The sequence below is a fragment of the Onychomys torridus genome, chromosome 9 (assembly GCF_903995425.1).
Source record: "Onychomys torridus chromosome 9, mOncTor1.1, whole genome shotgun sequence".
In the NCBI taxonomy this organism is placed as follows: domain Eukaryota; kingdom Metazoa; phylum Chordata; class Mammalia; order Rodentia; family Cricetidae; genus Onychomys; species Onychomys torridus.
Genome location: NC_050451.1, coordinates 48,666,565 through 48,681,326, shown reverse-complemented (window position 1 = coordinate 48,681,326; position 14,762 = coordinate 48,666,565). Strand labels below are relative to the sequence as shown.

The window sequence follows — 14,762 nt, the reverse complement described above, 5'->3', positions numbered from 1 at the left end:
AAATACTTGTTTATCTGCTAACATATTTCCATGCTCGGTCACAAAGAGCTCAAATGATGTGTAAGTAAAAAGGCCATAACTCCTGATCATACTCAGATGCATTCATTGATAAAAACTAAAAAGAAAAATAAAACGAAAGCTTTAAAATAGGACTTTGGGAATAACTTTGATTCAATGCCATTTTCCTTCATCACTGTTCTTGATAACTTATAGAAGGTGATTGTGTGTTTGTGTAATGCTTGTGTAACTGACATTCAGATTATTTCTTTCTTTCCCAGTATAAATAGCACTATAAAAAACAAACATCCCTAGTGGCAAATCCTTTTTTATGCCAACTCAGTCTAATGTGTGTCTTATTAATATTTATTTATCATAAAGTTAAAGAAAACTTGGTTACAATTCCTTCTAACTACAGGAAACCTTCTTACCAAATATAATGTTTATTTAAGTAATATATATTGAGTAATGTAAATGAAATAATTTGTCACTATTTTGATCTTTATGCAATAATGTTAGTTTTAAATTTTTATTTATGTGTAGAACAGATGGCTTTCTTTTAATTTAAGTGAAATGTAAGATAAAGTACACTTTTTCTTTTTGCAGTTAAATTAAACAAATTAAGTTCTTAGTTATGTATACTCCAGAAAACGTTGAAAATTCAGATGCTAAACCTGAATAAGTAATTTATGTAGACATTTCATTGTTTATGTTCATATCTGCTTGATTTGTGGTAGTGGAGTTTTTAAAAAGAAACTTGTTTTAAACTGGGTCATTTTTTAAATTTTTAGCACATACCAGCAAATTGGAAACTAAAGCATTTTTAAGAAAATTTCTGAAGGAAGATTATAAGATTTTTTTCTTATCACTGATAAATGTTGCTTTAAGATTTTAAACTGGTAAAGGTGATTCTGTGTTGAGTTATGTCTTATGCTAATTTTAAAATGAGTTTATTATGAATGTTTCCAAACAAACAAAATAGAAGAACATTATATAATGGGTGCTAGGTTCCTCTGCTTTATCTCAGCCATCATCAGCACCTGAGTGTTTGATCATTATGCCGCTCTCAGAGCTTTGTTTCTTTGATGATTTTTAAATTTCTTTAAAAGTTATTTTATGTTTCTGTGTATGAGTGTTTGCCTGCATGCATACCTGTGTACCATGTATGTGCCTAGTGCCTTTGGAGGCCAGAAGAGGGCATCGGTTCCTCCTGGAACTGGAGTTATAATGGTTGTGAGCTAATAAATTGCACAGATCAGCCTTGAGCTCAACTCTTCATCCCAGGCAAGCCTTCACTTGGTTATGTCCTGCCTTACCCTCTGCAATATCTGGTATTATAGACCTCTGACACGAGGCCTCATCACCAAGTTGTCTGCAATGGATTTCCTTCCCTGTGCTTTGAAAAATAGCCTTTTTTTGGTAATGAGGCCAGAAAATAGGCTGAAATTGTCATAAATGATATTTGGATAATCTGTTGTCTCTAATCTGTTTGAGACAGGGTCTGGATAGGCCTGGAGCTCCTGTTTCAGCTTCCCTAGTTGTTTCTTGCTTTACTTAAATATATTTCCAAGAATCAAAGACTTTACTCTGATCAGATTTCTTATGTGTTTCAGTTAGGACTTGTGTTGCTGTGATAAACACCATGACCTAAAGCAACCTGGGGAGGAAAGGATTGATTTCCTCTTATAAATCGCAGGTTACACTTATAACTGAGGAAAGTCAGGGCAAGAACTGAAGCAGAAGCCGTAGAGGAGTCTTTCTTACTGGCTTTCTTCTTATTGCCTTCTTAGCCTGCTTTCTCATACATCTCAGGACTACCTGGCCAGGGTTGGCACCACTCACGATGGTCTAGGTCCTCTCACATTAATAACTAATTAAGAAAATACTTGGCAGACTTGGCAGTGTTATGGGGGCATGCTCTTAGTTGAGAGTCTGTCTTTCCAAATGACTCTAGCTTATGTCAGGTTTCCTGGATAACAACTATCCAGGAAAGGATGTTACCATTTATCTTCATCTGAAGTAGTGAGCAAGCTAAACATGTAAGCTTTAGATTTGTGCATCTTTGTGAATCTCACAAGAAATTGTCTTTGTTCCTTTGTTTTTATTCACCCAAATGAAAGAGACTTGAACTCCCTTATCCAGCATACCCCAGTGACATTAACAAAGTGGGAGTTTTAGAATTCATCATATATACCATGACTGGTATTAAGTATGTGGTTGGTTCCTCCCCTGCTCCCCTTTTAAAATGTTTTTATGAAGTCTTAGGCCCTTACTTCTTTCTCATTGTGGGAAGTTGCACTATGTGTGGGAATGTTTATAGAACACAGGGAAAGGAAGAATGGGCTTGAGAATAGTAATGAGATTTATTTCCCTTACCTGCTACTAATGTCACATTTCTAAATATTCAGTTCTTAGCAGGTCTTACTTTGGGCCTTCATAACAGTAGCTTGGAACTGGAGTATTAAAAATCAACAGACACATAAAAGGATGATAATAGCTTTAAGTACTATAAGTAATAGTAAAATTTTAAGTGTGTTTCTGATAGTGGCAAAGAGTCTGATATTTAAGGAAGGTAGGAAATATGAAAACTGTCTCTTCAAGTCTATAAATTAGGTTAGATCTGTAATAAAAATGTTTAATAATTAATGTGAGATGGGGTCAATGGCCTTAATATTGCATTAGGTAACTTGGTAACTTTTCTTACTCTGGAATTGTAAAACTCATCTGTGGGATAAGAAGGAGGAGTTGGGTATACAGGCTTACATCTTGTGAAATAGTTAAATAGTATTAACAAAGTCGAAGCTCTGCTTATACCCTCAGGCTTTCTGTGCTAAAAGTATGAAATCTTCCTTCATTGTATGGTACCCACTCATTTAAAAATGTTTATTTAACTGGTATATATTTATTACTTCCATCTAAAGGTTAAAAAAACTGGGTGCTTAAGGGAAAACTTAGGTGATAACTGTAGTATCTATTTAAATATTATTCTGCTTTCCTAGAATCTTGGCCTGCGAAACCGGAGTATTTTAGGTGCGTATTCTAAAGAGTTCTGACGACAGTAACAAACATTTCTTACAGTAGTGACAGAGCTTTTAAGGCCAGCCTTGTCACGTCAGTGTCCGTTGTCAGCAGCCTCGTTTGTTTCACCTGGAACGGCAGTAGATACTGTGGCCACTGTCTTTGACTTTTGCCAACTTAGTTCATGTGATTACATGTTCTCAACATGGAACTTAATTTCTTTCCCTCCCTCCCTCCCTCCCTCCTTCCCTCCTTCCCTCCCATTATTTTAGGTGCTTAAAGAACAGTACCTCAGCTACAGAAAAATGTTTTTGGGTGATGCTGTAGATGTGTTTGAAGCCAGGAGAACAGAAGCCAAGAAGTGGCAGAATGCACCCAGAGTTACTACTGGACCTACTCCTTTCAGCACCATGCCAAATGCAGCAGCCGTTGCCATGGCTGCAACACTTACACAGCAGCAACAGCCTGCTACAGGTCTGAATGCATTCAAGTTATAGCTTCTTACTGTTCAAATGCAGAGAACAATATGTGCATTTTTATAAGTCTTCCTTCTGTGTGAGCACTGACGAAATTTCTATCAATAATTGTTCCAATACAAATCTAAAAATTGTGATAGACACAATTATAAACATACCTGAAACAAAAGGCAGGGTAGTCTAGCAATAAATAATACATCAGATGTTGAATATTGTGAATTTAGTTACTGTTATTTGCTGTATTGCTAAATGCCCTTTAGAACATAGTGTTTCACTACTGAATAATATTTAAGAGAAACATTAGATTCTCAAGTTGTGATTGTATCCTTTATTGTTTTAAACTCAGAGGTAATCCCACCCATACATTGCATTTTCTAGGTGTGAAAATAATAGATGGTGTGTTCTTATTCTCATACGTATTGATTGCAGAGTACTTGCATTCTGAATGCAGTATGTTTCTGTTGACTGTTGGTGTGTTGAAAGTCAATAGGTTCATTTGGATGTACTTTGACTGAAAACAAAATGATAGGTCCTCTGAAAGAGTCCAAACCACATTTGAAGAAAATGCATTCTAGAGTTTTTATAACTCCAGCGTGGACTCAACAGTAGCAAAATCAGAAAGAAGGTTTGAGATGGATTGTACATTATGTAGGACCTTAGTCCTTCTTTGAACGCCATTTGTAGTGTTTCTGTGGTATGGTTCTTCAGTGATTTGTTTGGAATTTTGCAAGTTGATTAGTTGTCTTGTTCCTGGTAGTTTTTTTTTTTTTAAATCAGGTTTCAAGTTTGACAGAAAATGCAGTCTTAGTAGTTTCCCTTTTTGCCCTTGGTCATTTAAAAATGTTTGAGTGAGGCTTACTTATTCTGTAGTGTATGTCTTTCTGACAGATTTTATATAATCCAGTAGTAAACTGCAATATTAAAAAGTGAAAATCAAACAAAACACACGTTTGGGTTGCTTTCAGGCCACCTGTAGTAGAGAAGCATGCTCTACTCACTATCTTCACATTTGAATGACAGCATTGACCTGCCATCAGTAAAGAGTTGTTGATGGACTAAGGCTCAGTCCTCCATATTCCATGGCTGGGTCTGTGTGAATGGTGCTTCCCACAAGCACTATCTAGTAGCTCTCTCTAGCTGGCTAGAGTGTAGATTTTTGTAGACAGATCATGGAGGAGAGGCTTTGCTCTGGAGTAATGGAGTATCAATCCTAATAGTGTAGTTTTTCAGTTGTCAGAGAAATGTGATTTGGAGATGTGTTAATATACTTTATTTTCAAGAGAATAAATAAAGCTTGAGAAAAGTGAGCTGTCTAAACTCTTGAGCTCTGAGTTAATCTCTTCTATGGTAAATAACTAAATATGAAGCAAAATCACTTGTCAGAGTGCTTTGCTTTCTCTTTTCCTTAAGTTTTTGAGACTAGGGTTTCTTTGTGAATCCCTGGCCATCCTGGAACCCAGAGATCCATCTGCCTCTGTCACCAGAGTGCAGAGATTAAAGGCATGTGCCACCATGCCTCGCTTTTTTTTTTTTTTAAAATTGTATAGACTATGTAATCTTGAAGTTTATAGGGCACAGACATGAAGACAAATGCTTATTCTGTAAATGGATGTTCCTGTGAGGTAGGTTTGTGGAATGCAAAGGTAGAGAATACAGGAAAGGCCTTTGCTCTGTGTCATGTAGAGAATATTTGTTTAACCTTGCAGGAATTCTGGGGAGCTTCTGCTTAAGCGCTTTAATTTTGCCTGTGCTTTTACCAGGCTACCCCCTCACCACACCCCACGTCCCCCAACCAGGGGCAATAACTGCTTTTAGTGTGTTCTTGTAGTTTTAGGGTGGACTTAAGACTTTCTAGTTAGGTAGCAGGAATTGGAATTTATCAAATTTAGTAATCTTACAGTGTTTGTACTTTTGGGTTGTATCAAGTTGTTGAACTATGGATAAACAACAGAGGTTACAATCTTGCATTCTGTTTTTTCCCATTTTGTTTCCCTGAAAGCTTCTCCCAGGCTCTGTAGTCACTCTGTATCCTCCCATTACAAATGCTAGTTTAGTTCTTAGTTAGGACACTGGATTTTGACATTGAGGAGTTGTGTTAGATACATGGATAGTGACATTAGGAATTGCATCCCATTTAGTAAAGCCCTTTTATGTTTTGTTTTGTGCCCAGGGAAGTACTCCTGTGTAGTACTTTTCATGAAATCCTTCTAAGTCCCAATTTAAAACCATCTAGAGAAACTGGACAGAACTTGTATACTGTTTTTATACCCAGTAGTTTTTTTGTTTTTGTTTTTCGAGACAGGGTTTCTCTGTGTAGCTTTGCGCCTTTCCTGGAACTCACTTGGTAGCCCAGACTGGCCTCGAACTCACAGAGATCCGTCTGCCTCTGCCTCTGCCTCCCGAGTGCTGGTATTAAAGGTGTGTGCCACCACCGCCCGGCCACAATAGTTGTTGTAAAGATATGAGTTATTAAAGTATTTGGTTTATTTACATATGGATTCTTGGTTTATTGGTGTAAACAGGGACACAAGGATGATAGCTTTTCTTAGAGTGTTGCTTTTTTTTTTGAAGGCTGCTTTTTTTTTTTCTCTTGTCTTTCTAGGAGGTGGAAGGATGGACTTAATTTTAAATGACTTACTGTTTGTTTGTTTTGTTTTGTTTTTTTGGTGGTGGTGGTGGTGGTGGTGTGGTACTGGGATTGAACCCAGGACCTTGTATATGCTAATAAGTGTATACTCTACTACTGAACTGCCTCCTCAACCTTCCATTCTTTTTTAATGAAAACAAATAAACATTTGGACTTAGGCATGTTCAATTTGTGGCTGTTTGTTATGAAGGCTGAGTTCATGAAAACTCAGTAGGCTATTCATGCATAAACTAAGCATCAATGCATGGATAAGTTCATATACATTTGTCCACAAATGGTCCTCAAACCTCCCTAAAACCTTAGTTGATTTTATATTGGGATTTTTCAATATGGTCTTGATTTAGGATGGAATTTTTTTTTCAATCAGTGTACTGAGGTTAAATTTTGTTGTGTTTTCACACTTAAGAGTTGTTGATGTTTACAGAAGACTTTTCTCCTGTGACTTAGCTGCTGTTTTTCAGGAGAGCTGAGGCATTTGTGAGGAATTCCTACTTTCTAGCTTTAGGTGAAGGTTTGGACATTTAAGGTGTAGAGTTACATCAGAAATGTTAAGTATTTCATGTTAGTTTCTTATGGATTTGTGATTTTGTTGTTTTAATAACCAAAGGAACATTCCCCACTAGAAGTAACAAGAATTAGTTTTTCTTACCAGGGGAAGGCATTTTTGTTATTTTAAAAGGTAACTTACAAGTAATGATGGCAATTACACTAGACATTTTTGGTGACCTTGGAAAATTATAAGAAATTCTAGCACTTTAGTCCTTTTCCTATAAATGTAGTTTTACATTAAATAAGGTAATATTTATTCTAGAAAATATAAATTACAGTGCTAAACCTGATTTTGTTGTGTGAATTTATCATGGAAACTTTTGTAAAATGTTTCTTTACATGGAAATTTCACTCTAGGCAATCAATGGTTTATATTTATTGATTTAATTTCACTTGTGGAATTAAGCCTCTCATTGAATGACTATTCAGATTTCAAAGTGACTTGAATTGTTTACATAGCTTCTACCTGAAGGATTTAGACTCTGTTTTCTGATAGTGAAACTAATACATGTGGTGGCCAGAGTATCATATATGTTAACACTTTGGCATGGGAGATAAGTTATCATAAGCTCTTACTACTTAAAATGTTATACATTTGCCTACTAGTTTTCTAAATGCTGTTGCCTTCAGAATCTGTGTGAAGGTAGAAAACTCAAACTATCCTGCATCTGTTGTGCAATGGGAGTCTTGTCACTGTCAGATGCCTTCTGATGTCCTAAATATGATGACTACAGAAACTGTTCTGTCGCTCTTAAAAATGGACCCACACATGACAAAACCATGCCTTTGGGTGACTCTCCCAACTTGTAAGGCTGAGGACTGTGGTGTGCATTGGTCTTTAGCGTCTTCACCAGCAGTGCCTCCTGCTACAACGTGACAGTCTCCCAATGTAAAGAAACTGGATGCGTGCTCTCTGTTATTTTTGTTAGACATAAGAAAGTGGTAAGCAAGCTGTTTTTCCTGTTGAAACATTTTAGAAAAGAGCTACTAGTCAGGTCTTTATTCTTAAATTAATCTCAAACTGGATATAAAATCTTAAAAATATTTTTTAATTTATTTTTTTAATAGTAGTATAAGAATTCTGGCTGCTATTTAGTTATTCTGTTTTCTGGATAGAAGCAATTTGAAAAGTCCAGTTTCTGTCCCAGGGTAGCAAAATGTCCTTCCTCATTTTGTTGTTGTTTGTGCTTTATAACTTTACACTACCTTTTGAATAGACACACCTCATTTTTCATGGGACAGCATGAAGGCTTTGATTTCTTGGAAGTTAAATTTGAAGATGCATGTGTCTTTGGCATTCCCTCGGCTCTGAGATGTGCTAACCACTGTGTGCAGAGGCCAGAGAGGCCAGGGCTAAGACTGTACTGTGAGGCTTACTGAGGAGTTTCCATAAATCAATATCAAATGACAGTTCTTAGATTTTTGTATTCTGCTTAATTTAGAAACAAAAGTAGTTACCACGAGAGGCTAGTAAGTTTGATGCTGTTCTTGCCAAACAAACTCAGCCAAAATCCCTAAAGAGGCAGTGTGGAGAGGATGGCACACGGCTCTGATTTTGGGTGCATTTTCATGAATGCTGGAGCTTCTGAAGTCTTGAATGTATTGGGTCTGTCAAGGTACACGCGTGCCTTTGTGAACATTCATTCTTGATCTCATCAGGTGATGAGTGGTGAAATGTAGCAGAGCTGAAGGATAGAACTCAATAACTTTGTGAACAAGTTGGAATTGTCATGTTACTGTGTAATTGGTTTGCTTTTAAAATGAACAATAAATTAAATAAAATAAAGCATTGTCTTGTTTTTTTATCTATTATAGATACCATTTCTATACTGTAAGAAGTCATGCCTAATTTTTTGGGTACTTATGAAGTAACATGATAGTTTTGCTATGTTAGTGTCAGTCTCTTGATCACTGGGACTTGACTCTAATACTGGGAGCTTGTTTTTTAAAAAAGGAAAGTAAAACCTTAAATATTACACCAAATAGTTGTATCAGAAAACAAGTAGAGAGAACTAAAACAATTCTAGAAATATAAAAACTATAATTTGTGATGCATTAAATATTTCAAACTATTAGTACATTAAACTTTTGAACATTTTTCATTGTGGTAAGCCTCTTAACTGTGTAGCTATAAGCAGATTAATTAAAAATTCTTTCTCAGATAAAACATTTGGGATAGATAAGCTAGGTTAGAAAGGCATCTTGAAATCATAGTTTTAATATGGAATTTGTTAAAAAAGTAATCAATGTTCAGTTTAAAAATAATCTCATATAGGAACTTTAATCTTGAAAGAGTAAGGCAAATTTGTTTCCCCCCCGTTTTTTTTTTCATACCAGGGCCACAGCCATCTCTGGGAGTTAGTTTTGGAACGCCATTCGGCTCAGGTATTGGCACTGGCTTGCAATCAAGTGGCTTAGGTTCTTCAAACCTTGGAGGTACACTTTCCCTTTTCTCATATTTCATTGAGCTATTACATTTGAACTGACGGTGGCCTAGAGCACATTTCTAAGAGGATCTGCTGCTATATGGGAAGTTAAGGTTCCATCTGGCAAAAAGGATTCTCCAAACAAAATCATTGCTTTCTAGCATTAGCTTCAGAGCTTAAAAAGTCATTCTTTCCTCTGTGGAAAGTAGATATAAAAAAGCACTAAAACTAAATGCAGGGAGTTTTGTGTGTTCCTATCAGAATGCTGAAACAGGAACTTGAGAATTAGTTTAAATCAACTTAGTTTTAATTAAAGTTTTAAAAAATAGTTCTAATATACCTTGGAAATCCAGTCTACATCTAGATCATATATATATAGATTCCTGATAATTATCTTTTTTTACCTGAGAGTGCCCTCTTTAAATGTAATTCATTTTATTGTAAATTAAACAGCTCAACTTTGTCATTTCTTTGTACTCTTGGCATTTTGACTGTATGTGTACATAAGCAATTCAGATTATTCTAATTGTTTCATAACTTAGTAAGGTAAGTCTATAAAAGCATGTTAATTATAAATGCACTCACAATTCTTTGTGGATGATTTAGAATTTATTGTATTTTGATAAAAGTATAATAGTGTAATGAAGGTTCCTGTATGAAGGTTACACTAAAATATAAAGAGAGGCTACAAGCTACCACAGTTATTTAATATAAACTGTTCTAATTGAGAATTTTAGAACCACGACAGGTAGCATAGTCCCTCTTGACTACAGTCCAGTTTCCATAGTGTTTTTATAAGCAGCGATAGTTCACTTTCAACTTTAGTATTTCAGTAAGCCATTGCAGAATAGCAAAAGGAATTTGAACTTTGCTGGAGGTGCATCTTAGCTGGTAGAGTGCTTATCCAGCACACATGAAGCCTTGGTTTCAACCCTAACTGCAAGTAGAGAGTAGTGGTGCACATCTGGAATGCCAGCACTCAGGAGGCGAAGGCAAGAGGATCGCGAGTGCTGAGCCATCCTCAGCTGTGTAGGAAATAACATAAGACTGTCTCCAAAACAATAATAATAATAATAACAATAATTTGGAGTTTGTATAGAGAATTCCTGGTTAATTACCTTTGAGTACTTAGAACTTTTTCATGGGCTTTGTATGATGAAAAATATTTTTTAAGAGGGAAGACAGTTTGTCAGTGTTAACATGGAGAGTACCATGGCAAAATTTAAAGTAAGAGAATAGATTGAGGTAGTTAACTGTCCTGTGGTTAGTACAGAGCAGAGAGCACTTACCTTGGATTATTGTAGTGTTTACACTGTTGTACAAGACATGCTTGTTTATGAATTTAGTCAGCCGTTTTATTTTTATGAAACGAAATAATGCTTCAGCCAGGCATATATTTAACAGTCTGTAGTCATTTCAGTGGTTGAAATACCAATTTGATCTTTAGTAACCTCATTTTTAAAAATTGCTGCTAGGTCATGAACTAGTCCGGATAATTATAAAGTAGTGTTTTATTGAGAATGAGTCTGCTCAGGAAGTCTGAGGTCACGGAGACTGTTTGTGAACACTGCGTTTATTTGAGCTGTGGTGGTGGTTGGTTGGTTGTGAGTAGCCTGTAATCTGTGTTTTATGTGCACTGTATATTTCTCTGTTACCTCCACTAGGATTTGGAGCTAGCTCTGGTTTCGGATGCGGCACCACAGGGGCCTCCACATTTGGATTTGGAACAACAGATAAACCCTCAGGAAGTCTTAGTGCAGGTTTGTGTGCTTCTGCCTGAGTTCCAGGCAGGTGAAAAAGTACAAATCATGTAACTAAAGATGACACACGTTCTTACTCTCAGTAACCCTAAAGAGCCCTAATTTACTTTACTCTGAGGAAGCAGGTTTGACTGACTAAATTGTATAGCCTTACCTTTCATGGTTGTATGTAACAAGACTTAGAAACAGTTAGCTAGAGATTCATTTGAATCTTAGTGAATGACTTTATGGTTGAAGGCTCCCCCCTACACCCCAAGTAACCCAGTAGTTATATTTTGGTGGTTTGCTTTTTCATCCTGGAGAACGTTTTTTTTTTTTTTGGACTAGGGGTGAACATTAGGGTTTTACCCATGCCAGGCAAGGACTATACCACTGAGCTATTTCTCTAGCCTACTTCTTACTTTTCACCTGGAACCACGGTCTCACTGAGTTGTCCAGGCTGGCCTTGCACTCATGCTCTGGCCTCAGCCTCCAAAGTAGCTGACACTGTCGGCCTGTACCACCAGGTATCAACTAGGAGAGACATCTCCGTCCAAACCGGTCATCTTTGGTTGTTAATACCTCTGATTTTAAGGGGTAGTGTAGTTTATGAATAATGACTAACTTGGTTCTTTGCTCATTTTTAAATAGGTTTAATCTACTTCTAGTAGAAAACTCAAAATTATGTTTACCTTTCCATTCACTTTCTATTTGTAAATAATACTTGTCCTGATGTGTAATGTGTAGGGATAATAGCAAGTCTAAAATAATGATGTAACACTGTTAAAAAATGTGTTCAAATTTAGGAAATTCCACTTACTATAAGAAATATTTAAAGTCAGCAGTGCCAGTAGAGTAAGATGTGTAATCAGTGGTATCAGGACTAGAATCTTAAATATTAACGAGGTAGTCAGAACACTTGCTCTTCATTATAACGGTTCTTACAATACACATTATTTGCATTGTCTTGAACATTGAGGTGGGTTGAGGTTTTCCTGAAGGGCTCAGGATTTAAGGACAGGTCCAGATGCCTTGAAGGTCTTTTCTGAAATGTTTTTGGTGAGCCTGAGTAGGAAGACACTAACATAATGTGTTTGTAATGATGTAATTTTATGCACATAGCACATAAAACATGTTAGCATACAAACAAGGAAGTTTCTGCCAGCTTGAATTTTCCTGCAGATTTCAGTTATGTATGCTAGCTTGCTTTCTTGGTCAGTATCACCAGACTTCTGTCTCTCAAGGTGCTCTTTAGCTGTTAGCTAAATTATTTTTCTGTTAAGTTCTACGTTAGAAATTCAGGGGCCATAGGTATTTCCTACTCTTATAAATTGTGTATTCCTAGATAGAAATTTCCACTCCTCCCTGTTTTTTATATTTGTTTTGTGATTTAACTTCTCATTTGAATATTTTCTTCCCTGAACATAAGGCTTTGGCAGCTCAAGTACGTCTGGGTTTAACTTCAGCAATCCTGGCATCACGGCATCAGCTGGTTTGACATTTGGGGTGTCCAATCCTGCCTCTGCGGGGTTTGGAACAGGAGGACAACTCCTTCAGTTGAAGAGACCTCCAGCTGGAAACAAAAGAGGAAAGAGATAAACATACGGGTCAATGTGTTGGGAATGCTTAGCCGGCGCCACTCAGTCTATGATTCTATTTTTCTAATGATGTAGTAATTGAACTGCATCTAGGCAGATTTATAAAGTTTTGATATTCTTCTCTGGAAATTGAACTTTGTTTGTTTACCTTACCAAACTTCTTTCTTGTGAATTCAAAATCCAGTTGTAGTTTTGTTGCTATTATTTTTGATTCTCCATGTAAGAAATATTGTGATTAAATTGCTGATTGATAATGGTGAAAAAGATCCATCAACCTAAAACCTATGATTTCTCCTAGTGTTATAGCAATGTTTTATTGCTAAGGTTTATGCTGTGAGCACATGCACATTGGTTTCTTATGCAGATAGTATGAACTCTAGGGCCTGTGCTAGAAGTAGTTTGTTCCTTGACAAGGCCTTTAGAACTGTGCTGCAGGGCATCTTGTGGATATGTATGTAATTATATAGAGAGTAATGCACACAACATGTGTGCACATAAAATATATATTTACACACCTACAACTCTTGCCTCAGACTCTTCTCCTTTTCTAGTGTATTGAGTTACTCCCTTTATGCTTCAGGTCCTCAGTACTTATAGAAGGAGTAGCTCGGGGTACCTTGTCATTTCATTTGTTTACTAGACATTACTATTGACATAAATATTTAATCCAGTCAACTTCATTGTCCTCACTCTTCTGTCTTTCTTTATACTTTGACCCTTGGTAGTTACTCCAACTGAGGAATGCTCTAAGGTTCATCAACAGATTTTAGAAACCTTTATTATTCTATATATTCTCATGGTACTACTATGGAATCTGGAATCTGTTTTTCTTAAATGAATGGACTTTTAGTTAGGAATGTATGTGAACCAGACTGATGTTCTGGCACAAAGAGCTATTAAGCCAAATTGAATCTATGCAGTGAAGGATGCAATGCTAATTCAGTGAGAACTTGTTTAGCTGTTCCAATACAGAATTCCTTATAGGGCTATTGAGAAACCAAATGAAGTGGCTTCTCAGCCTCTTAATATCTCGAGTTCTTAATTTGTACTAGAGAAATTGCATTTTAGGATAAGTCTTTGTAGCAACTGTAAACCCTGGTTTTAAGAGTGAGTAGAGTTCCAGGGAATGCCACAGAGGTATGTCAGGTTGTGTCTATGTGACCTCTTGTCTGTGCTGCCATCTTGGTGTTGAGTGGGTGGAGAACCACTGTAGAAGGAATTGCCTTAGGACCATGTCAGTGTGAAATGTCTTTCAAATAGTTTTCAGGTGGGATGAAAACATGAAATTGCACAAAAATAGTTTAATTTTTTACATAGAAGGTTTCATACATAACGTTCATCAGTGAATATTTTCAGAATCATTTTCACCAAGGCACCTTTTTTCTAAAATAGGTGTGGTGTATATAGATACATATACACATATATATTTTTAGTATAATGTTAGTTGGGTTTGATTATAAAAGTATTGTTTGGTCTGTTTTGTTTTATCTGCATATAACTGGCATTCCTGAATTTAATAATTGCATCTTAATGCATTGAAATAAGGAGAGTTATTTGTCTCTGAGCACTAAACTGTTTTTATTTGTATATTTTTGTAATTTTGCAATCCTCAGTCTAGATTATAGGGGAGGACAGGAAAAAGATGTACGTTGACATTTTAAATTACTATCAGAGTTACATATACCATTACAAAAATACTGCTTTGTTGTCTTTTTAAGGACATTGTATTGTGCGGCAAATATCTGAATATTTATATTTCTCTGGGTTTTTCTCTCTATGCATTTTCCTGTGTTGAACCACTGGAGACTTGTAACATTCATTTGTGGTAGAGTCAGCATTGTCCTTGTCTCCTTTGTCTCCACTTGTCCAGAGCCCAGTATGGAAACAATAAAGTTGTGGTAGTTGCTTTGAATCTTTGTAGGTCTCAGCAGTTGTGCATATATAATTCTGTTATTGCTTCTTTATTCTCTCTCTCTCTCTCTCTCTCTCTCTCTCTCTTTCTCTTTCTCTCTTTCATTCTCTCATTTCTTGAGACAGGGTTTCCTTGTGTAACCACCACGGCTATCCTGGAACTCACTCATGTAGACCAGGTTGGCCTTGCTTCTTCATTCTCTTTGAGTTTCAGCATTTCCTACACTAGTAAGTTACAGCCCTGCTCTCTTCTTTTGTTTTTAGCAAAAGGCTAAAGAAGATGGAGTACATTCTGACTGGGTGATGGCCCAGTTGTTAGAGTGCTTGGTATGCCAGTATGCCAGTCAGAAATGCTAGTGACAGCCCTCCTATCCAGGCATGGGTGGCAGAGCCAGCTGGTC

General features: G+C 36.5%; 1 protein-coding gene across 2 annotated transcripts in view; it reads left to right on the top strand.

Moving 5' to 3' along the window:
* Nup58 (nucleoporin 58) overlaps window positions 1-14,367 on the top strand; it is a 35,020-nt gene extending 20,653 nt beyond the window's left edge. The window contains exons 12-15 of one of the 2 annotated variants that reach the window (XM_036198770.1): window positions 3,288-3,489; window positions 9,025-9,123; window positions 10,778-10,873; window positions 12,282-14,367. In XM_036198770.1, coding sequence (XP_036054663.1) covers window positions 3,288-3,489; window positions 9,025-9,123; window positions 10,778-10,873; window positions 12,282-12,451 — 567 coding nt within the window. In that variant the 3' untranslated portion in view covers window positions 12,452-14,367. The remainder of the gene's footprint in view (window positions 1-3,287; window positions 3,490-9,024; window positions 9,124-10,777; window positions 10,874-12,281) is intronic. The other variant, XM_036198771.1, reaches the window with a different exon arrangement.
* The last annotated feature ends 395 nt before the right edge of the window (window positions 14,368-14,762 follow it).